The 25,417-nt window shown below is 31.3% G+C and overlaps 3 protein-coding genes across 5 annotated transcripts; 2 read left to right on the top strand and 1 right to left on the bottom strand.

Moving 5' to 3' along the window:
- Positions 1-108: 108 nt before the first annotated feature.
- Positions 109-4,121, top strand: Bma-ntl-2 (NOT2 / NOT3 / NOT5 family protein; the record flags this gene model as incomplete). 2 transcript variants are annotated; one of them, XM_043078183.1, is made up of 8 exons in its annotated part: positions 109-376; positions 1,582-1,712; positions 1,964-2,054; positions 2,362-2,518; positions 2,831-2,903; positions 3,012-3,154; positions 3,451-3,586; positions 3,990-4,121. In XM_043078183.1, 8 exons carry the CDS (start codon positions 109-111, stop codon positions 4,119-4,121), a joined length of 1,131 nt encoding a protein of 376 aa, XP_042934117.1. The 2 variants fall into 2 exon arrangements, with proteins under 2 accessions (XP_042934117.1, XP_042934118.1); XM_043078184.1 differs by lacking the exon at positions 109-376 and having other exon boundaries at positions 1,590-1,712.
- A 1,727-nt stretch (positions 4,122-5,848) lies between these two features.
- Bm8378 (NOT2 / NOT3 / NOT5 family protein) lies at positions 5,849-8,886 on the top strand (the record flags this gene model as incomplete). The annotated part of the gene is made up of 8 exons (XM_043078182.1): positions 5,849-6,349; positions 6,659-6,704; positions 6,874-7,027; positions 7,588-7,620; positions 7,848-7,920; positions 8,253-8,395; positions 8,538-8,673; positions 8,803-8,886. 8 exons carry the CDS (start codon positions 5,849-5,851, stop codon positions 8,884-8,886), a joined length of 1,170 nt encoding a protein of 389 aa, XP_042934116.1.
- A 1,966-nt stretch (positions 8,887-10,852) lies between these two features.
- On the bottom strand, positions 10,853-16,129 carry Bm1667 (the record flags this gene model as incomplete). Of its 2 annotated transcripts, XM_001894881.2 has the most annotated exons (9): positions 10,853-10,966; positions 11,470-11,657; positions 11,865-11,948; positions 12,378-12,522; positions 12,677-12,841; positions 13,057-13,211; positions 13,573-13,833; positions 14,155-14,353; positions 16,091-16,129. In XM_001894881.2, the coding sequence occupies 9 exons, from the start codon at positions 16,127-16,129 to the stop codon at positions 10,853-10,855; spliced, it is 1,350 nt and encodes a 449-aa protein (XP_001894916.2). The 2 variants fall into 2 exon arrangements, with proteins under 2 accessions (XP_001894916.2, XP_042934115.1); XM_043078181.1 differs by lacking the exon at positions 16,091-16,129 and having other exon boundaries at positions 14,155-14,308.
- Between the last annotated feature and the right edge of the window lie 9,288 nt (positions 16,130-25,417).

Below are 25,417 nucleotides of genomic sequence, written 5' to 3'. Positions count from 1 at the left end.
GCAGTCGTGACTGTTATTTATTGTAAGTAAATGCGAAGAAAATAATGGTTTACCTTTTTTGCAGATTATTACCATACACATGCGTGAATATACGATTGATCGAGCTCGATGAGCAGTAGTGGAGGTATATTGGCTGATCGTAACCGACTTTCATCACAGTCATCAACATCATCAGCTTGTCGTAATTCGCTAATTCCTCCGGAAAACGTTATCAACGAGTCGGAATTTCCATCCTTGGGGGTTCGCTCCTCACCATCCTCAACGTCCTCTACATTTAATTCATTGCCGACCACCAGTAATTACTCCTCACCATCTGTACCACAAAACCATCTTTATTCAAAAGACGTCTACAATGCTCTACAGCGAGCCCCTTATGGCAAGTTATTTTATTCAAGAAGCAGCATGCAAAAAGTAGGGAACGTCTAGAAAATAGACTTTAAGTAATGACTAGATATTGTTGAAATAATTCAGTGGTCCATCTGAAAACATTTATAAAGCAATGCAGCAGTGACCAGTGATATTGCTATAAATAATTACATCCTTCAGTTGCATACTGATGGCATTGGAGTTGTTTTACTGATTCCAAATAATTCTTAAGAAATAAAAGAATTTCTTGAAAGAAAAATTTCGAAAGTTCATTTCGTTACGTTATTATGTCAGCTACTCTTTTAATTGGGTGATGATACAAATTGAGCCTCATATATTTATATTTCATGTATTGTGATGTATGCTGTAATTTCCTTTAGTTGAAAGAGGCAGTAATCAATGCTTAGAAGTGAGCAGACTAAGTCACGGAAATGCGTATTGTTCAGTAATAGAAAATGCAGAAAGATTTGATTATTGAATTATTCTGGATATAATAGATATGGTATAAATTGTAGCAATGAAAACCAACTATTCAGTTCCATTTCCAAGAAATAAAAGGCTTAGAGATAAGTCAGATAGTGCAGATAGGTGACTGTTACAATCACTATCTGCAGTAGAAGATTAATCTTTCATGGCTTACCAGTTTTTCCACCATTAGATGTTTTTGAAAAGATTTTCTATTTTGTTTTCGACTACGGAATTACTTGCTACTTTTATAGTTATTTTATGGTTAAAATTTTTGTAGTTTGTAGACTAAAACTACAAATGGGCCAGTCCCAAATATCTTCTAATTTCATTATGTAAAGACTCACATAAGTTAATGTATCGTCGAGAAATTTAGCAAGGAACATAATCGGACTTAAAATTTTTTTGTAAAATAAAGCAGCTATGATTTGGGACTGGAAAGACTAGGCTTGAATTGGAACATAAGCTGTTTTAATAAAAAGACGTCCTTTAATCATTCTGTAAATTTTTGTCAGCATTTAAAGTTATTCCCTGAAATCCATGTGTTAACGAGAAAAGTGTACTTGGGGATTGGTCAAGATTTCAAAGGAATTATACACGGCAACAGAATGCTAAACTGTAAGATATTTAGGTTTAGCTTAAATCAGATGGGATTGCTTTGAAATTCTACAACATCGTAATTTCAGATAGGAGGTTTTTGACAAATTTATTTCGATCTTTGTGTTGCTTTTGAGATTACGCTTTTTGCAGCGAATTTGATGCGAACAAGTGATGGGAATTCGTTATCGACACAGAACGTCGAGTTCCGTATCCAGAATGAGGACTTTCCTGCTTTGCCTGGTGCCAATCATCTGGAAAATAGGCAGACCCATGCAAGAACTGTATGTACTTCTTATTCTGAACTTTTTCATCTGCTTCTGGTGTAAAACTTTTTTTCTCAAAAAAGAAATAATAAATCTATTAGGGAAAATTTATGTATTGATTGCGTAGTTTTCTGTCCTTATGATTTCCATTTTGATTTCATAACATTAGTAGATTTTATGTAGGATAAGAGGGTGTGCATTTATTTTCTCATCAGCGATTGATTCTTTGTTTCCACTCCAAGTGGGAAATTAAATGCAGTAATTTGTAGACAAATAACGTCGATGCACTTGCCTCAGAAACAAGGTATGCCGAGAGGTCGAACACTGAACCGAAGACAGGTATCCAGACATTTCCGGACGGTTAGTTTTTAAATGATAACATAGCCATAAAACTAGAACTTCAAAGCAGAGAGAAAGAGGGAATTATGCACATTGAAAAGTAATAACCCTGACATGATATCGTACATTTTGCGCTAAGATGTATACGGCTGGGATAAAACGACAATTGGGAAGTAGAGTTATATCATAATGAAGAAATCAGTGAATTTATGCAGTAGCCTGCATAAAACAATATAATAATGTTTTCATTTTGTGTGTTGTAATGGCTTGTATCCTTACGTTAAAAATATAAAATTCTGACATATCCCTTCATCCTAAAAAGTTGCAGGTACGGTAAAGAATATCCCAGCAGGCATGTTGAGCGACCAATTTGGTATGGCCGGATTGTTGACGTTTTTGCGCGCAATTGAAACCGATCCTGCTATTGTTGCACTTGCTCTTGGTCATGATTTGACAACTCTGGGACTGAATCTGAATTCCACCGAGTAAGCCTTCTTTCGAGTTTTCAGTTGGCTTTTGGCCATTGGTAGCGTTTATTTTTAAAAAGAAAAATTTAATTTTGGTCATTTCCCAACCTTTTAGAAATATACCAGGATAAAATTGATATCAAAACGAGATTAAGGTAGGTTCATGGCAGAGAAAAATGATGTTGGATTGCACGATATGGGAATGAAGTTTGATTATGTCAGGAACAATTTGAAATTTGATACACCTTGACTTTAGGAGGAAGAGGGTGAATCTGCTTTTAAGGAGATGTTTTTCATATCGACATTAAGTTATTTATTCATTAGTTCCAGGCGAAACATTTATGCAACCTTTGGAGGACCATGGGCGGATTATCCATGTCGGATACAGGATCTAGAAGCGAAGGCTAGTTTTATTAGTGTTTGTTTAAAAAATTGTGATTTTATAGCTTTCATATTGCATATTATTTTTTCATAATTTTTGTTTGATTTTTGTAAATAGAAAGCATTTTAGGTGCCAGATGAATATTTAACGAATGCTTCGATTCGAGATAAGCTGCCGAATATCAAATTGAGCAAGCTATCAGAGGATGTGCTGTTCTACCTCTTTTATAATTGTCCAGGCGAGGTTTATCAGGTCGCTGCTGCTAGTGAGCTGTAAGTTTTCATAAATTCAAATAAATAAGTAGTAGTGACAAAACTGAGATCATTCAGTGTAGCTTGTCAGTAATAGTGGTGTAATACCTATCATGCGCATCTGCTTGTAAGTCTTCGGTACCTGCTGTTATATTATTTCATTGGATTTATCTGATATTTATCTGATTTGACTGTGTGGTTGTCGTTTTCTTAAAGTTTTAAGTTTTAACGATGGCCTTTAATTTATGCAGATCAGACCAGTATTTTTTTTTTTTTGAACTATTAAATCCTGGATACAGTACCTTTTTCTTTTTCAGATACAGTAGGGATTGGCGGTTCCATAAAAGTCAACGTGTATGGCTAACGCGATCGCAATATGGAGGTGTCAAAGAGCAGACATCAACTTATGAAAAAGGGTCTTACAATGTTTTCGACCCTGTACAGTGGCGAAAAGTGAGATTTCTTAATGCTTGGAATTTATTTGAATAAATCATAAAGCAATTATATTTACCTTTTATTTTTTCGGTTTAAATTTCTAACTGATTTGAATCCTCAAATAGATCCGAAAATTTGGTTCTCATTGTTGCCTAGAAACTGAATTGCTTAGTACAACCGATAGACTGACCAGCAGCTAGGTCAAAAGACGACTTGGCAGTATACATAGTCCAGATGGAAGTATACTGTCATGTCTATTTTGTAGTCGTATCTTAAGAGGTTCTCCACGACAACGCTGACGATATCTATTCGCCGTGCCCTTAAATATTTGTTCAGCTCAAGAAATTTCTGCATAAATCGTACTAGTTCTCATTTGTTTCTTGTTTATTGACGTTTTGAAGTCTTAATCATTTCATTTTAGATACCGAGAGATATGACGTTGGAGTATAAAGAGCTTGAAGAACGGCCGAAATTGCCTCAGTCTTTGCAACAGTCGGGTCAGCCACAAGTTGCGCAATCGTCCTCTACAACCGCATCGCAAAATGGTTCATAGTTGCCAACCTTCTCAATGTTGACCAATCACTGGCGTTATAATAACGCATGCGTTCCATTTCCATCCCTTAGTCATCTCTTGTAAAAAGAAATACAGACTACTCAAATTTTAGAAGACTTTGTATTTCCTTAAATGAAAACTCTCGTAAAATAAAATTAATCTTGCAGTCACATACATATACATACCACTTATCCTCCTCTCGTACTGATCAAAGAGACAGAAAAAATTTTACGTTTGAATCCTGAAATCTTTTTGTATGTTTTCTTGCTACGTTGTTATTTGCAATAAACACTTCGCATTTAATTTATGTTCTACAAAAAAATTAATGAAGAAAACCTTGCAGATGCAAGGTTTAAGATAAAATAAAATAAAATGTTTAGTTTTTGTACCGGATCATTTACATTGACACTTCAAAATCATTCATTTTATTGTGAAGAAAGAGGAGTGCAGGATCTGTGGTAAGGGATTTGATCAGTACGTTTGTCTCTGTAAACTTTGATCAATGTGAGGACGTTGTCTGATACGCAACTTTGTGTTTCTTGTAATCGAGCTTGATGCGCAAATTAACTCAGCTTTCGTTGTCAACTTGCAAAACTTAGATGAAACACAGTAGTCATCATTCTTGCAAAATTAGAATTAATTTCTATCTTATGATTAAAATTTTTGATACTTTTCAAAATGATTAAGATAACTCTGTAATCAATTATTTCTTCCTAGCCTGTTATCACTTTTATCTAACGATAATAAAACTTAAATTTGTTTTCATATCTTTTTGCAAAATAATAAATACAGTTAAAATTTCAATTGTAAACATTGGATATATAGCACAATAGACAAGATTGTTGCAAGTTTCAAACTAATATAGAAAAAAAGAAACAAAAAAAAAAAAAAAAAAAACGAAAAACTGTTAAAAAATAACTCAAAAAAATTAACTAGTATAAAGTTAATATTTAAAAAGATAATGTTTTCAAATTTATTATTCCTTTTTTTTTTTTTTTTTGTACAATTGAAAAGCATCTTTTTCACAGGTATTTTTTGTATTCTTTCATCCATAGGTAGATAGATATCTTTTCCATAAAAGCGGTATTTTTAGCAAATATGCGCGGAAAATTTCTCAGAAGAATATTAACTAATATATATATAAGATATCTTCATTGTTACTTTCAAAAAGTGACAAATCTTCTTGTTGTTGTTGTTGTTTTTTTTTTTTTTTTCTAACCTTTTCATTTGATTTATTTCTACAAGTAATATTACTTATTACTACTGTTACTACGATATTATTAAAGGTAAGTTCTACAATTTCTATGATAATTATCTATAAAATTAAAATGAATATCAATCATTAATGTTGTTAGTTAGTTAGTTAATTAATAATTTCCTTTTTTCTGATTTTAACAAAACAAAATGTATTTCAGACTTTATGAATAATTATTGAAGTTTACTTGTTGCATTTTATTTTTGAAATATCATTTTTGGTAGGTGGTCTATAGATGAAAAATAGTGATAATAGTTAGATACTGATTATATAATCAAATGATCTTTCCTTTTTTTTTTTTTTTTGGGATTCAGATTATTTTAAATACAATTTAAGAGATTTTTTTTTTTTTGTAATATCAAAAGATCTTTGATAAAAATTTGAACACAAAATGATTTGAAATGATTCAATGTTTATGTTTGAAGGTAAGAAAATTTTTCATTTTTGCAGTGAATTTTGAAACGATTAAATAATGGAACAGGAATCGGAGAAATCACCGAGACAGTCACCAACAAAGACTGATTTTCAAATACGAAATGAAGATTTTCCAACATTGCAAAGTACTTTATCATCAAGGGGCAAACGACGTGGTAAGAATAAGGGCAAGTCAAGGAGAATTACAGATAACCCAAGTAAGACTATGGGTAAGCCAAGTGAAACTATAAGCGAAGCAAGTAGGATTATGGGCGAGCCAAGTGGAATTGCAAGCGAATCAAGTAAGATTATGGGTGAGCCAAGTGGAACTGTAACTGTTGGCGAGCCAAGTGGAATTGCAAGCGAATCAAGTAAGACTATGGGCGAGCCAAGTGAAACTGTAGGTGAACCAAGTAAGACTGTTGGTGAGCCAAGTGCAGTTATAAGTGATCCAAGTAAGATTATGAGCAAGCCAAGTGGAATTATAAATGATCCAAGTGGAGCTGTAAACGAGCCAAGTAGAATTAGGATGCCAGTAGCAGGGACTTCCACTTTACAGGTTTCTCTCTCTCTCTCTCTCTCTCTCTCCCTCTCTCTCTCTTTCATTCATTTGCATAAATTTGCTATTTATGAGTTTTTGAAAGCATCCGAATGCATTCTTCTTCATTTATCATGAAAAGAAGATTGAAAATTTCAGCAAGCATTGAAAAAACTGCAAATAAACAATTCGAATTGTTAATCATATTTTATCCAAAAAGAAAAAAAAAACAAGAAAAACATCTAATTTTGTTTGCTTTTTTAATAAAAAGCTAACAGTTTTAATGAAATGAATTAATCCAAATTTAAGCTTCGAATAAATTTCTTGCAGGATTTTCAACCTGAATCAAAACCAAAAATAGAGATATATCCGGATGGTTTGTTGTGTTCATTTATTCATTTCATTTATATTTACTTAAATTATCAAAATTTATTTAAACAAAAGTGCTCTTTTATATATTTCACTTTAATTTATGATTATTTATTCATTAAATCATTATTTATTGCTTATTTTTATATTATTTTGAGAGAATTTTAAATTTAAAGGTACTGTAACTAATATCCCATCAACTATGTTAACTGATCAATTTGGAATGATCGGATATTTGTCTGCTTATCGAGGAATGCAACTTGATTCAGCACTTTCAACAGTTCTGATTGGTGAAAATCCATTAGAAATTGGTTTAGGCATGAATTCTAAGTAAGTTTGGGTATTAGATTTTTTTTAATAGAAATTAAACTTAAGTTTGTTTTTTCTTTTTTTTTTTTTTTTTTCCTTTTTCCGGTGTTCATCATTTAAAAATAATTTAAAAGTCTAAAAAAATAATAATGAACATAAAAGGAGGGGAAAACACACAGCACACAGAGAGAGAGAGAGAGAGAGAGAGAGTAGAGAAGGATAATATATGATTAGTAGTTATTATCAATGGAAAATTAAACAAAATGAAGGAAATTGGCAAACAAAATGTTAACAGTGAAAGGAATGCATAATTCTTCTTCTTGGTATACTATTTGGAGTCAAATATATTCGGAATATTCAACTCTCTCAAAGTAATCAATCTTCCGCATTCGTTCTAATCATCAATTTCTTCAACTTTAACAAATCTTTTCTAATTTCATTTAAATAATACATTTTTTAATTAATTATAATATAATAAATTATTTTTTACATTGAAGTTTAAAATTTATGCTGTATATATTGAAAAAAAAAAAAGAAAAAAAAAGGATTTATGCTACTTGTCTTCTTTGTTTTTTTTTTAGGCTTGAAGTACCAGATCCAAGTGGACATGGCAGGTAGGTTAATTAGATTAATTGATAAAGTTAACAAGGTAATTAAAGTCAACAAGATGATTAGCAAAAAGTAGAAAAAAATGGCGACAATTTTTTACAGAATCAATGAAAACATTGACATTTGTGATTTCCATTCAAAATTAATTTAACGGAATAAACTAAAATTTCTAAAATCATTTTTAAACAAATTTTAAATTGTGAACATGCATTTATTCATTTGTTAATTTCAGACGCGAAATTCATCAAAATTATGGTGGACCATGGGCAAAAAGGCCGAATCATGCACCACACATTGAGGTTAAGGTTCGCATTTAAGCTTTTTAAGCATACAAGCTTAAATTTAACTGAAGAAAAATTTTGCAGAGTTACTGTAAGCTTAACTAGATATTGATGATATAAGGATATCTTGTCACACTTAAGAATTCTGCAAAATTGCACTAAAACGAATGTCAAACTCGTATGGAATAGTGTGTCCTCTCATTATTGTCACATTGATAATCAATCACTCACTCACAAACACTGATAATCATTTACCGATCCAACTTTTTTCCTATGTCCAACTTCTCTAATTGGCTTTTTAATGACTTCCTCCTCATTTTTACTTAATTTTTTTTTTTGATGTAAAATCAGTATAGATACCGGAAGTGTATAAGTTGAATTCATTGATTGGCGACAAATTAGCACAAATGAAATTTTCACTGCTAGAAGAAGATGCATTATTTTACATATTTTATAATTATCCGGGTGAGCAATATCAAATTGCTGCTGCTTATGGGCTGTGAGTTTTTAAGTTTTGCTACATTTTAGATAGTATGATATTTAAAACTAATTGAGCTAATTGATAGCTTACTTTTTGTTGTAAATTTTCCTTTTTTCTTTTTTTTTTTCTTCAAGTATCTAAATATTTCCGTTTTTTTCAGGTATGGAAAAGAATGGCGTTACCATAAAGTGGAACGTTTATGGGTGAGACGTTTCAGTTATGAAAGTGTTACTGAACAGACAAATACATTTGAGAAAGGAACGTATTATGTGTTCGATTCAGTACACTGGAGAAAAGTAAGACATACAATTCATTTTACATAATATTTCTTTCAATAAATGAGATAATACATCAGCTAATTAATTGTTGTATTTAATTAGTTTAGTTAATGCTTGTGAAATAAGCATAAATTTGTTTCATTTCAGATGCCGAGGAAGATGACAATAGAATACAAAGATCTCGAGAGCAGAGTAGAAATACCACCGGATATGAGACATTTATTTGACTAAGTTGAGCTGGTATATCCTTCATCTAATAATTGTTAATTGTTTATTGATATCATGTACAAACGCATAACTTTCTTTTTTTTTTTTTTTTACCGTTGTTTTATTAAGGAACAGAAGCATGGAATTGATTTATTTTAATAATTCTTATTTTGAAAAGTTTTCAAGGAAAATGCTGCTACAATTGTTCCTACCTAAGTACAATATATCTACAAATATTCTTTGTTTGCAAAAAAAATTTGTTCTCTTGTCATATTATTATTATTATATGCGATGAATATTGATTCATTGTTCACGGCAGTTAATCTCTTCGTGATTGAGTGAGTTGAAGAGAGCATACGGACTTTGGAATGTTTGATGTATAACAAGGAAATTCCGCATCTGAAATTATAAGTTTTGCATCCATTTCTGATTCCTACAACAATCTTAGGTTTTCTTTATATAGCATTTACCCGAATGAAACGGGAAGATGACAGCAGATCAATATCAAAAGTTTCATTATTCTTTCCCTCCTTGAAACAACATCGAACAAAAGAGGTACATAAAAATGAACGAGTCAAGAAATGTACATTTTCAGCATGTGCAAGTTGCTGTCTAATCTAAATTATGATAGATAGTAGGCACTGCAAAAGGGATAATCAGGATTCCTGAGGAATAGTAAGAGCACTCGTCCGGCAGATTGAAATAACCATTCACCAATAACACCATTAACATTACCTGCTACCTGTCTTAATAGGTGTACTTTAATTATTCGGATAATATTAACAGGTATTTTTATAGAATGGATTTTTTGCTAGAAAATAGAAAGCAGTATAAATAATTAAAGACATTTGTTTCATGCCGTGATAACATGGTGAGCTGACGACATAACGTTTGCTGATGAACAGAGTCGTAGGTATATGGAAGCAGTCAATTCTGATTATCAAGATGACCTAAAACCCGTCGAATGTAAACTAAAATGGTGTCAACTTCAACTGGAAACAGAAACAAATGCATTATTAGCAGGAGTCACGGATTACTAGCAGGAGTCACGGATTACTCAAAGATCTTACTCCCTAACGAATTAAAAGCCGGAACAATATATAAACTGATATTCATTAATAAGACACAAAATATGAAGTAAACATTAATTACAACACATGCTTCCTATTTAACAAAATGGAAACAACTAGAAACGATAATTTATCTCTTTACCCTAAATGATAATTTCTTTTCTTTTTTCATTTCATTTCAAGTATTGACCATGAAAATTGTAAATTTGCACACATTCTTACTTTCGTGTTTCTAATGATCAATCAAATTAGAGGAAAATGATCAAATATCTACAGAAATGAAACAAAATATTAGAACAATGAAATACGAATTGCACAAGGTCATGGAAGATGCACAGCAATTCCAGCTAGTAGTTTTTCATTTGCAAAAAAGAAAAATTCAACCACAATCTCTCAAGAAAATCAGTTAACCAACTAAATAACCAGTTAATCAATCAAATGATTTTTATGGATTTACACATACTTCTAATACAAGTACGCATGTCCACACGAGATCTTAAGCTGAAAACAAAACAAAAACAATTTATTACCCAAAAAAGATTAGAAAACACTTTGCGTATGAAAATGAAGCGTTGTTGACCGTCAAAAGATACCTAATCTGAAAGATTTAAAAACATTAACAGAAGAACAAAAGATAATTTTGATTTCTATAATATGAATGGAATCAATTTTAATTTATTTCATCATCTGCTCACTAAGCTTTGTCTATTAAGACATATGAAACACATAATATTTGCCTAAATAGATAAATGTTTGGTTAATATTTGATAAGCATCTCTACCACACTACTACATTATTTCAGTTTGATATAGGATTTTAGTTCCTTCAACTCAAATAAAATACTACAGGTCAAAAGTTGTATCATTGCAAACCTGCAAAAAAATCTCCATTTCACGAATGAATCAGCTCGCAATCACTGATTAGCTACCATCCGTAATGGTCCTATCCGCAGAATTTGTACAACTCTTTGCACTAATGAAAGCACTTCTGATAAGTGATTTTGCATCTGCTAACTCCATCGTATCAGAAATAACCTAAAAATGTTTTATCAATGCTTATTTCAGCACATTTCAACGTTCCACTGCCTAAACATATTAGCTTTAAAAATCCAAATTCACTGTCTATCATTGAGATAAGAAAATTGTTATATGGTCGAATTGGTCTTGGCTAAAATCTCTCTTAGTTTTACTTGCTTCAAAATCTCAAACTTCGGAAAACAAAAAAGAAGAATTTAAGATAACTAAAAGACAAAAAAAAGCGAGAAACATGGCAGGCGCAAAAAACATTAGAAACGAACTTCGGAAAAATGTCAAGGCAATAGTTCTTCATAAAATATGACTTTAATGTCAGGGTAATGGCTTTTGGTAAAATATGACTTTCGGCAAATCAATTTTCAAAGAACTGAAATCACTTCGAATTCTGAAACGCTGAACAAACCTAAACTGCTCGCTGCTATCACTTTTCTCCCAAACAATTACATTTTCCAAAAGTCTTTCATTTCAAAATGTTGTATTGAAAAACCGAAACAGAAACATACTTTTGGAGTAAATTTCAATGGTTCAATAGCAAAAGTGAGTATTCGACGTCTTTTACGATATGCAGCACCACCACGAGGTGTTGCTGGTTCGCGAGGTATAAAACAAGCACCACTTGTCCGCTCATATTGTCGCAATCGCATAACGATCCATTCTTCTGTTGCATGATCCAAAAAGTCATTCTTCTCGCCTAAAAATATTTTCTTTTACCAAAAACAGACTTGTTACTTAAAACTCCAGAAAAAAAAAGCGATGTAATAAGGAAACAAAAAAGAAAGGAATTTCATCACCAATATTTACATCAGAAATTTATTCCACAAACTACGATAATCCATATTAATCAGATTTTCATATTCTATTTTCTGCAGATGCGTGCTTATTAAACAAAAAGTGTTACTTGGTATGTAATAAGGAAGAGGTGTCCATTGGTAGCAGGATTTGACTTTCGACAATTCACCTTCTTCAGTATGACATCGTTTGGCTGCAATTAAATCAGAAGGAAGCAGTCTATTCGATTGTCAGTTAATGTACTACTCATAAATCTCATCTCTTACTGCACTCAACTTATATAAGTGAACAAATGTTGTAGAAAGTCTTTATGAACTGAGAAAATTCTATCAACTGCACTGTGTAATGAAAACTGTAATAATTTCGGATAGATGCAGAGCATTTCGGTTCAAATGCAATAACTTACGTCGATACCATTTTTTAAATGTGACCCACTGCAAATGCCTTAAAATATACTTCACACCATATCTGATGTGCAATTAAGTTCAGCACCCTAAACTAAACCTGTTCATCAAGCAACATATAACAGTGTTGGTTATCACAGAAAAGGAAGTAAAGATTTCAAAATAAAGACCTATGAAATACTAGAAAATCTTCAATATCATAAAGAAAAAGATCAAACCTTTCACTTTTTCATGACCCGTCCTGAGATGTTCTTCCAATGAGCGCTTTAATGTAAATCTTAATGAACAACCCTCTATAAGACACATGTATGGTTGCGCTTTACCGGCATGTCGTGTTGTGAAATGTTCTTCCAACCAAACGAACTGAATAGCACAAGAAAGTTTTTTGATTTTCAAAATAATTCATAAAAAAGACAAAAACCAAAAAACCGAAAACAGATAATAAACTGAAGTTCTTACAACAAATGCTCTCCCACATCATTCATTTTTCATTCTTATATGACAACTAACATCACACCTGTTTTTGAAAGTCGCCACGACTCAGACCCATTTTGCAGCTTCCCCACTGACACATCAAGTTTTTTAAACGACCAATCGTTTGTGACTGTGAACCGCTGCCGCCACTACCGCTATTACTACTACCATCCAAATATACTGAAGGTCGCAACAATTCCAAATGAGCCTAGATATGCATTATTTCTAAACAGCGTTTTGTGATTACCATCAGAATCTCTCAGCCAGTAGGTGTAAATTAGCCTTACACACCTTCCAGAGGGAAAGCTTGCAATCTGGATTTTTTTTTAAATAGAATTCCAGCTGGATTCTTATACTGGTTAAATCAGTAAGCTTTTCTTGGATATGCAAGTAGAAAACGAATTTAAAATTCAGAAATCCTACTTTAACAACATGATCATAGAGGTCATTATCAGATGCAAATCGTTCCGTACAGCCTTTCCAATGACAACGTAGTCTTAAGTTAAACTCAGTGACTTCTGAGGACGAACTGCCAGAAAAAGAAGGGACTGTTGAACATCCTGACTCAGCACTGTTGCCTAAGAAGAATTACGAATCTCAGTAATGAATATTTTGATTACTAAAACAGTAATAAGAAAGATGTCATAATACTCGTGACCAATAATGATTCCGAATTCTTTTCCGTCATTCTTCTTCCCCTCCACTTTTCGAAAGCAGTGGATTTACGGTGAAAGAAATTAGATTAGCAAATCTTGGATAATTAAGTGGTAAATATAAATGAATAAACTTAAAATTTCAGAAATTCTATTTCGACAACATGATTACAGAGATAGTTATCACATACAAATTGTTTCGTGAAGTTTCTTCGTTGACAACTTACTCTTAATATGAATTTTTACTTTTTATTCGCATGATTTTGAAATATGAATAAGATGATACCTAATCTGTCGGTTGATGGAACTCCCAAATCTTGATTAACAGAAACATCAGTCACCAGTTGTGTTGATGATGACAAAGATGTTAGTGAAGCTGTTTTCTCCAGAAGACATTCGTCAAGACAAAAGTTTTCATCTGTTTTCGTATCAGTACTAATCAAACTGCTTGTACTAAGTGTACTAATGCCGCTTGATGTTCGACTGATTGGCGACGAGAAGGATGAACATGACGGCTGACAAACTGACAGTGGACACTGTGATGTAACTGAAGTAGAAAGAAATATGTGGGATCCGTTAAAACTGTGAAAGAATGATGCACAGGATTTCGTGACGATTATTTAAGTCAAACTTTAAATTCAAATACATTTTTAGAACTAAATTAAACTGTATTTCATCACTGCTAGCAACACTCATTCATTCATAGATAGATATATGTAACTAAGTTCTTTATTGACTTCAATAAAATTACTGAAACATATATTCAACGTCCGGTGCTTAAATTAAAACTAATATGATATCCCATGTGTAGCTAAACAAATAAGAATGAAGTATCACCAGCATTAGCAGCATTACAATAAGTGCTCACCAGCTAAAGCTATAGCTGTCTGATGCCGTCGTTTAAAATTCGTATCCTTGCAACACTTCGTCATTTCTGCTCCAACAACTGATGAATCTAGTGAACAGTCCGGTGAAGATGGAAACGATGAATCGAAACCAGAATCAACACTAGCTGGTGACATCCGTTCAATGTTCAAAATGTTCTTCGATGCACCATTAAGAGATGTCTGCAAATAACTGCAAATGATTCACAAATACCCTGCTGAAATTAAATTTGATTCATTCATCCTGTGAAGCTATAAATCATAGTCTTCTGATAGTGCCAAGTGAATTTAAGTTATATACTCGCTTATAAAGTTAGTTGAAAACATATAAAGTTTACATATTATATGACTAGCTGCAAAGAACAAATCTCATCCTTTAAGTTTAAATTTAAATCATGGGATTATGCCATATTTGGAAATCTGTGCTTTTCTCCACAAAAATATTCATCATGATAATAAGAGATCGTTATGATACAAGCATTGTACTGCTTAATGCTTTTTCTTTGGTAGAGAATGTTTGAATATAATCAAAATTCCCTTTTTCCAGCATTGGTACATTTAAAGATTATTATGCAAGTGAAAAAAATCTCAACTTTATAGCTTGATAAACACACATTTTATAGGTTTACTAAAGACAGAAAGTTTTGAGGGAGCAGTATATCAAGTGGAAACAACATTGCTGTAGTTTTTGCATTGTGAAAATGCTTCCAGAATCAGTAGAATGAAGAAAATATGTGTTAAGAATCTTTACTAAGCAAAGACGGAAAATATATTTAATCAAAACCCAACCGCAGATTCCTCTGATTATATGAATAAAAAAATCCATTTCTTATTGATGAAATGCAAAACTGTCACCATGCTTATTTCAATTAATGCTTAAGCTCAGTTGTAGTAATTTATAATTTCTGATTCTAAAACTACTCCGAATTTGAAATTCATCTAATCCTTCTGAACACAATTACTTCTGCGAAAAAACTTCACCATAACCCTTTTGAAAATAGCGTACATAAAAAGTTTAATCTGTCAATCTCCCTCGTGGCCATGTTTGAATGCAGAAATACCTAATCAATGATGGATATGATAAAAATTTTAAAGAAATTAACACTGCTAAATACTTCCAATCAACTTCTTGTCTCACCTGCAATATGCCAGTTCCATTTGAATTACTTTTCTTTCATAATTCTAAGAAGTTTACATTCTTCAGAAAATTTTTACACAGGCTTACATACTTGCTATAACACCAAACAAATTCGAAAAGTATTACTAGTTTACTAAATACTTTCGTCAAAATTTTAACGCTGCACATCCATGGGAGGAACAAATAAACATTCCTATCTGTTGCAGGAAAAATTTTTAAACTGAGACTTGGAGTGTATTGTTGAAAATAATTCAGCACTTGAAAATATTCAACTAAGTTGCTGATTGGGAAACCAATCATTAGAAACTATATTTTGGAAAAGTATTAGAAAAAAAAAAAAAAAGCAAAAGACCAAAACAAAAGCGATACTGCTGAATTAATCAAATAAGAAAATTAATTTATTATAATATATAATCTTATCAAAACTTTCTAAATATCTAAGGGAAAATTTTCATTCACGTGATAAGATGAAAGGCCAAAAAAAGAGAAACAACTAGTATTATTAGAGATTTAGAAAAGAGTCTGATCAACATAAATTAGTCTTGAAATTTTAAAGGTTTTGTTCGCTTCTTCATATTTGCTACCGAAATTCGAATTCGAATGTAATCAGGAAGTGAAATGGATACAATTAAAAATCAAATGTCAACGTAAAATCGAAAATAAGGCTGTTATAACGAGAGCCTTCACGGAAAATAAAAAAGTTTTTCTCTTTGTATTTCAAATCAAAAATCATACTAATTTCTTAACAATATAATTTTCTTAACGAAAATTTTTGAACTTACAGCATCAGTAGTGACTACTTCAGCAATTTTCGAGTACATATTCGCTGATTCCATACCAATCGGTTTATTACCACTGCTACATACTGTCACACCTTGCTCAAGCATCCTACCAACTATAAATCAATTTTAAAAGATCGTTTGGAGTTAAATTTAAACAAAAGAATACACCGCTTCGCATAAAATAATAGAAAAAAGAAAATGCGGTAATGCTGTCAATGCAAAAATAATTCTTTCAAGAAAATGTCAAATTATCCATCAAGCTCTCAAAGTTTCAAAATGTTTGATTCAATGACAAAATTACGGGAATTACAACAGAAAAGTATCAATTTACAATGGTAGTTGTATATACTATAGTTGAAGTACTTCCGTCAACACTCATTATTTTATCACCAATTGAATGCAATCAGCAATAATACCTGACAAATGGTACACATTAGAGGAATATGCAAATTATATGAAGCATGAGCATTAGCAATATTCACCCTCCCTCCCTCATGGATTTGATGATGATATTAGATAGTTGCCATGGAAGGTAAGTGCGGAAATAGGTAAGGCAAGGAAAGGGTAGCAGGGAAATGAATGATTTCTGTTGCAGTTAGTGATATCCAAGTACTGATAATATTGCTGAATGAATTATCAACAGAAGGTATTAAGCGTCATCTAGGAGGATCCACTCACACATTATTTCAAATTCATACAATAATCAGCACCACAGATAAATGAGAAGAGATTAAATAGTAACACTGAAATAACTCATATACTAAAGCCAATAAAATTACAAATGAGCTATTTCTTTTACAGAAAAAAATTTTCACCACCTAAACTGTATACTTTAGCATTCGATCTCTCCCTCTCCCCCTCTCCTTCCCTCTCTCTCTCTGTCTCTTTCTATTTGGTTGCAAGATTGACTGAGATGTTTTATAAAACAATTTGAAAGCAAATCATATTGAATTAGAATTGAACATGTGAAAAGCTCTAGCATAGCTTCCATTCAACATTTTACAGCATAAATATATTAATAAGACAAGTCAGGAATATCATTTAAGTAACACTGTCCACTTCCTCTATTAATTAATGATATTTGTCACATGTCAGTCATTTTATTAGATAATATAATATGCTAAAATCTACGAAAACATTTTTGTAGTAAATACATACAGTGCAAAGAGAAAGGTGAAGGAGAAGCGGCGCAAAATGTGCAAAAGGGAAGAGAGCGGGAATGATGTGAATGAATGTAGACGGAATGATGAAGAGATACTAAGGTCATGGGTAGAAAGAATAGATGCAACGCATTGAAATAAGCGCTTTTCGCTTCCTGACTCCTTATCTAGAAATGTTGTGTGTATGTATGTGTGTGTGTGTGTGTGTATGTGTGTGTGTATGTGTGTGCGTACATACATATATATATGCATAAATATACAGAAACACATGCATAATGTATCTCTATATATATGCTTACAATCAAAAACAATGACCTATGACCGGGGGATGATTGTATTTCTCCAGAATGAAGAGAGAAAGATTAAACAAAGCTTGGTGACAATAATTGTGTAAACAACAACATAATGAGTGACCGCAACAAACAAACGTAATGGTAGATGATTAAAAATTTGTATGAAAGCGAGCTACCTATGGAAAGTTGCTGATTCATTCCATATAATCTTCGTAGATATTTCATGTCTGTTAATATCCTGTTCACACTTTTTATATTACGATTCGTTCCTACGAAAAGTAATATAAATAAGCTGTACAAAGAGAAGACGACCACTGTAGTATTCCAAAGTTCAAAGGAGAAATCTCAGAGGTCAATAATGAAAAGTGAAAAGATGAATTCAGGGAATGGAAATGATTTTCTAGAAAATTGTTAAAAAGATAGCGATGAGTAACAAATTTCTTAACCTAACAGATGATGATAATAATGTGGAAGTAATAAAAATCTTTTAACTTCCTCCGTTGACTGAATAACATTCGGTATTAAAAGTATGAGAGAGAATCTGGCTGACTTCACACATCAAAAATATAGTTGTAAGGAAGAGATAACGAGAATGAACTTCACAAAACTATCAAGAAATTATTTTCTACTTGACTCATTCCTCGCCTAATTACACAAAATAAGAGAGAATAACTGATAAAAACATTTAAAAAAAACAAAAAAATTTACTAGATGTAATAATTGAAAAAATTGTTTTGCACTTCAAGTCAATGTATTAAGTATGAAAAGAGATTAAAAATAATTTTAAAAAAGGAATGAAATGAAAAGATTTAAATGTGATAGTTTAGTGGGAATGAATTTGTTGAAAATTTTGGACTTCGTTGAAGCAAAAGTGCAAAGAATCGTCACTACGTCACATCCTTTTACTGATCATTGATATCCCTTTATTGCCTTCCTCCCTTCCTCCCACAAATTGCGTCATATTCCCTTGACATCTCAACAAAATTTAGTCTTTGGAAAAGTTCAAAAGTACAACTTCGTCACTTAAATAACGAATCATTCAAAATTACTTATATCAATATAAGTAATCAGAAATACTGTAAGGAATGAAATACTACACCAAGATAGCTTTATTGTGGATAACAAATGAAGTGAAGAAAAGAGATAATTTCACAGATAGAGACTATTTTGAATTAAATTCTAAGCTAAGATAAAAAAAAAATGGGTGAACTAAGTTAATGAAAAATGAACTGCACATACTCTTATAACTTCTCTTTCTTCTATCCTCCTCTTCTCAAGAAATCTTTAAATCTTGAAATAAGGAAATTCGAAACGAGAATAAAAGGTCGTAAGACAGAAAAAAGTGGTTGGAATAAAAGGTCAAGAAATGGAAAGGATTCTTTCTTATCAATGGGAATGGCCATGCTATGCTAAGGAATTCACAACAATTACATCTCATCATTTCCACTTATATGAAATACCTCAACGTCACTTATAGCGTCACTCACGTAACTCAATGTATTTCGATACCACTTATAACGTCACTCACGTAACTCAATGTATCTCGATATCACTTATAATGTCACTCACGTAACTCAATGTATCTCGATATCACTTATAGCGTCACTCACGTAACTCAATGTATCTCGATATCACTTATAACGTCACTCACGTAACTCAATGTATCTCGATATCACTTATAGCGTCACTCACGTAATTTAATGGAATGAAATGAAATATTGTGGAATTTTGACAATTAATTTTGAAGCATCAGCAACTACAACATCTTTTTAAAGTGTCATAAATTACCACTTCACATGCAGACGGCAGACTAACCAAAGAGACATGAAGAAAAGAAGAAATGCATTTAAATAACATGAATGGCAGAGAGAAGCAGACATTACAAGGAATGACATAGACGGACATACAGTGGAAAGTTGGGAACAGTGTCCTCAAAGTGAACTCTTAATGACAGTCGAGGGACAAGCCAGCACCTAACCGATCAGTTATCCCACCTGGTATCATAGAAGGTCCAGGTAAGAAAAGTGGAAGGATTTGAGTACTAAAGTGGGATAATTTAAATCATAGATAGCTACGATTGATTGAAATGATCGATGCGGCACTGATCAAAGTATCATCAGCGAGAAGATTCATCTCGAGAAAACCTAAAAAGAACTGAGGTGAAGTGAGGTGAGGTGTATGACTAGTCTGGTTTAAAACAATCTTCAGTATATAATCCATCTCGATTCTCGATCCTCTATCTTCCTATGAGCTATTCTTTCTCTTTCTAAGCAAGCGTCTGCTCATAAAACATTCAGCAGCCAAAAAATGATTGAATGAATGATTTTGTTTGGTTTTCTGTGACTTCAATAATCTTTATCCGGAATATCTAGAAAAACTCGGAAAAAATTTCCTGAAAATTTCTATACACTTGATACCAATCATATGTCAGAGTCTGTAGGAATGACAAGTTTCTCGAGGTAATCATTCTCTCCAAACATTTCTTATCTAAAGATAAAAAAGCCAAACAGTAAATTATTGTTGATAAAGATCGATTAGAAGAAATCTCAGAAAAAGATTTGTAAATTGTAGCAAAATTTTCTTGTTCATTTTTCATTTTCACATTTCAAATTAAAGCGGAAATTTAATTCCAAAGTACCGGTTCTCTTCTCTTCTCCTTATTACAGTGTTAATATCATACATATGACTGAAGTAATACATATTTTTTTTTTTTTAATTTAAACGATCCAAAGATGTGATATCTTCCTTCACTACCGGTACTCTTTTTCGGATTTGTCCGATATTTCTCAGTCCTCACATCTCACCTAGCAATACATAACATAAATGTTAAGAATAACTCGATATACCTTCAATCTTCTATCTTTTTCATCACTACCTGAAAAAAAGTTCATCTTCGAAAAATCCCAACCATTCAAAATTAACTTCATAATACGATATGTATGGATCTTTTTTTTTTTTTTGTATTATAATGAGGAATATTTATATCTTATCAATTAAAAAAAAAAAAAAAAAATCTTCAAATATCATTTTATAATTTTATGTAAATTCGAACGAAAATATAATTAAATTTCAAAAGGTTAGAAAAAAGGCATACTAACTTCAATAAAATTGGAACAAATTTTTAAATAAATTGGAAAGCTGTCGGAAATAAATGGGACAATTAAGAATATAGAGATTAAAAAAAAAAAAAAAAAAGAAAAAAGAAAAAAACTTCAGCCAATAGAAGAGAAAATGTGAAAAAGATATTGCAGTATAGACAAGCGGAGAAATGCATTTATAATACGCCTAAAACATCCTAGGCCAACAGCGCAATTTCTTAAACCAATTAATCAAAGATTGTAAGACAAAATTCATATGATAGGAAGAGATATTAGATCGATAATTTTGATAATTTCAAAGAAATACAAAGCTTTCAGTGGTTTATTGTAACTTACAATAAATATAGAAAATTCTTTGGAATTAGGTAAAAAAATTGTAGCTTAAAAAGAAAATAACCAGAAAACAAATAGCCAAGCAATATTTTCTCTTTTTCTTTGAAAAAAAAAAAAAAAAAAATAGACACAATCCAAAAAAGAATTTTCGTTTTTGAAAAAAAAAAAAAAAAAGAGTTATACTTTTCTCTGATACCTTTTTTGATAATCTTCTTGGCCATGAAATATATAGTCTTTGTTAATTAACAAAGAATTAAAAATACTTATTTTATAGTAATAAATTTTAAGTAAAACTTATAATAAGCAAAATTATCCATCAAAATCAAATTATTATTACCCCAAAATATTTTCTTGCAAAATGCGCATATCCGTTATTAATGTACGTCATAATATTCTATTCTTTATTTAAATTAAAACTGCTAAGGCCAGGTGTTTTTCTACCGTAGTTTTAACTGTTCATTTTGTTAATAGAAATAAATTAAAAAAAGAAAAAAAAAAAAAAATGAAGTGGGGCAGCGGAAAAAAAAAAGCTGAACGAAAAGAATAGCGGAAACAAAACACACGAACGGAAACAGAAATATCTTTTTGAAAGTGATTTGAAAGGAAAAAAAAAAAAGAAACCGCAATGTTCATGAGAAAAAATTGTAAAATTGATGAAATTAGGAGAAGTTTCCAATTGATATTAATTACGATGGATGGAAAATATGTGAAAAAAGATATCAGTATCCGAATATAAACGTGAATATAAGTATATTTGGTGCAAAAAGTATTTGTTTATGATAAGTAATCGTTTTATGTATTGATATCACCATCGTTAGAATTGATCAATATCATTTTTGCAGTGTATAGCTTATCAGCGAAATGTTTTAACATTTGACAAATTTACAACTTTTTGCTAGCGGTAAATTCTCTGTTGTAATAGTGTTAAGGTTTAAGAGAGATGAAAGAAAATTTCATGGTCGTTTTTGAAATTATTCATTTAATTTATCACTTTTAATCAATTTGTGCTTCCAAAAAAAAAAAAAGAAAGTACTTCCTTTCTCGCCTTTGCCTCCATTTCAATGTCCCCAACCTTTTTGTACTCTTTCTTACATATATCACTGATTTTCGAAAGTATTAAACGGAGTTTAATATCCGGGTTGGTGGTCTTAAATAACCTTTTGATGAAAATTATTCAAAATCATTTAATTAGGCATCCATTTAAATATTAACGCATGTTTGAACGTTAAATTCCACTTAATACTTCAAATATCTTTATAAATGTATTTAAATTTACATATAATTTCAAAAATAAATAGTCCCAAAATTGACATCGATCAATAATTAATTATATCACCGTGCGGAACTTCATTATATATGAATTTGACTTGAACAAATACAATTTTCTCATGAAAATTAGGGAAATTTTATTCGTCCAGGATAGGAGCACTATAAATAAGCTAGTGGCAATTTTAATAACCATTAGCCTAGGCAGTGAAAATTTCCACGATTATTGCAATTGAATGAATAAGATAGATCGTCCTTCTTGGCCTTGTCTTCTTTTCTAGGCCTTTAATTTTTGGTTTCGTTTTTTTTTTTCTAGGCCTTTAATTTTTGATCTTTTTTTCTATGCTTTTAATATTTTTACAAAAAAAAAAAAAAAAAAAGAATATTGTAGCTGACATTTCACTCCACGTAACGTAATCTTTTAAACGAAATTTATATACGAAGAAATTGTAAAAGCAGTAATAGTCAGTCGGAGAGTACCCTTTACGACGAATGGAGACGGACAGGAAAAGAGTGATGTTCCGGCGATAACGTCCTTCCATTCCTTTCCTTTCCATCCCATCTCATCATCCATCTCTCTGCTCACATCACCAGTATCACTCACTTCACTATCGTGACAACATTGTGATGACGATGAGCGATTGGTTGTAGTACTAGAAAGCAACGACGACCTTTGGTCAACAAGCTTTAAGCACACCATTCACTCACACATACTTTCTCTAAAACACTCCAAAAATTTACCAAATGCTTTCGAAGTGATGTTTCTATTATGGTATTGTTTGTTATTTATAATAGTCAAATGAAAACACTCAATCTAGAGTACAAAAGTTTTGTGGACATTCTAATTTAAGGTTAATAAAATATCTATAAATTGATTCAGTAATAGTTAATAGATACCTAGATGGAAAAAAAAAAAAGTCAAAATGATAAATAGTAGTAAAACCTTGAGTTAATTTCTCAATGAAAATATCAAATACTAACTAGTTAATTTGTTATTATTTAAACTTCAATCTTTATAAATTTGAAATAAAGATAATATCAAAGCATCCCTATATCAATTAATGATCAATGAATAAACAATTCAATAAATGATAAATGAGTATGCATTCATTTCATAAAGTTTCACCTGTCATCCTATCAGCCTTTTCAATCCATTTCTTTTTTTTTCCTTCTTAATTGCCTACAATCGGTAACATCAATAAGATCAGGAAAAGTGTTTACTAAACCGAACAATCTAATGATGACCAGTCAAACAAAAAAAAAAAAAAAAAAAAGAAAAGAAAAGAGAAAAGAAGGTTTTCACTACTTCTATTTAAATCAACCAGCAGTGATTAAAATGAATAATCGAACTCTGATCAACAACCAGCAATTGACAGTTTCAGTAGATGTATGAAACTCCGAAAACTAATTTTACCACCACCTGTTGCTGCTGCTTCTTGTCTGATCGCATTATATTGTTGTGTTGACAATGCATTTTGCATAGTTTATAAGCATGCACTACTAACTTCAATGCATGCATGAATTCGAGATAATTGCATTCGCGCACTTATTATCATTGATGAGATAGTATTCACTCGAATATAATTACAACCCACATATACAATTTATTAATTCATTATTTTTGTTCAGGCCTTCATATCTTTCAGTCCATGACTGTAAATATTTCATCCGCACTTTCTCACTAATTTACCCGAAATGTCATTCAATGTTACAAATTAGAGTAACTATTTACAAAATAAAAGAGAGAAAATAGTTGGTAAACAGAGATATGCAAATTAAGAAGAAAGCAACAGGAATACAGTTTTATTATGTTTCACATAAAATGATCACACCTAATTAAGCACACAAAATCTATCAGCTCTTATGATTACAGAAAACTCTTAGGTCTTCTTACTATGTCTAGTTTAGTTTAATGAGGTCACTTCACTTGATATCTGAGGAATCAATGCTACCTTCTAGACAACCTAATTATTTGCTGCACATTGACATTTGACACGGAAAGTTATGACAGTTTAGTTTAATTAACTGGGATGATAGGAAGTAAACTGTTTTATATATATATATAATCGTTTTATATTGAATTTTTTGGGGGGGAACTGTTGAGGAAGAATTAATTTAGAAAATTTCATCTATGGCTTAATGAACCGAACCCACTGGTTCATATAATTGAAATAGGACGGAAACAGCATAGTATTTGAGGAGCAACAATCAGCACATATTAGATATTGTCGTCTATCGAAACTGATTACTATGCAAAAATGATGATGATTGCTTAATTGTCAACGATGACCTCACTAAAACGACGTCTGTTTAATTGTTAACAAAGATATGGAAAACCAAGAAATACTCTCCCCTCTACGGTAATAAACTAAAGATCTAACGGAGAATGAATGAATCAATCAACCAATCATGCATACATTTTAGGAAATAAAATTAAACTATGAAAAAGGTTATATTATATATATATTCATTAATAAGCACACAACATTTCGTCCATAGACATAAATAATTAATAGCAAAGGAACCAATTAGTGGTTATTATTTGAAAATCTTTAATTCTCATTATTATTATATGCAAAAAGCACATATCGAAATTATGCGATAAAATGACAGGGAGAAATTACTTGGGAAACTTTTACAGTCAAAAATTCAGCAAAATTTTCAGTAAAATGAAAAAGCATACAAATAATATCAAAACTGAATCCATAATGAAATCCTGGTAATTTTTAAAATTTATCTGCGAAAAAAAAAGCCAAATTCAAATTTAAAAATTTCAAATGGAAATGAAACTAAAATTCTAGAAGACTAAGGACTAAAAGGAGATAAAAGAATATTAAAAAAAAAAAAAAATGTGCTTGACAATTTTTACAGCTCAGATGCCATAAAAATTATTCAACAAATTCAATTAATTAAAAAAAAAAAAACATTCGTTTAAATAAGCGTCATATAAATATATGAATAATCGTTATAATAACTCATTAACAGTTATCAATGAATGGTATAATAAATGTGTGACAGGTGACAGGTGACAGATGACAGACTACAATGCCTGCAGTTATAATCCAACTGGAAAAGCATACCGATTAAGAAAGTAAGAAAAGAAAAATAGAAGAAAGAGAGAAAGGGAGAAAGGACAAGCATTCATGAGATTATGACAATTATGCATTTTGTTTATAT

Source organism: Brugia malayi (genome assembly GCF_000002995.4).
Source record: "Brugia malayi strain FR3 genome assembly, contig: Bm_v4_Chr2_contig_001, whole genome shotgun sequence".
NCBI classification, from domain to species: Eukaryota; Metazoa; Nematoda; class Chromadorea; order Rhabditida; family Onchocercidae; genus Brugia; species Brugia malayi.
This window is presented reverse-complemented; position numbering and strand designations above follow the sequence as displayed.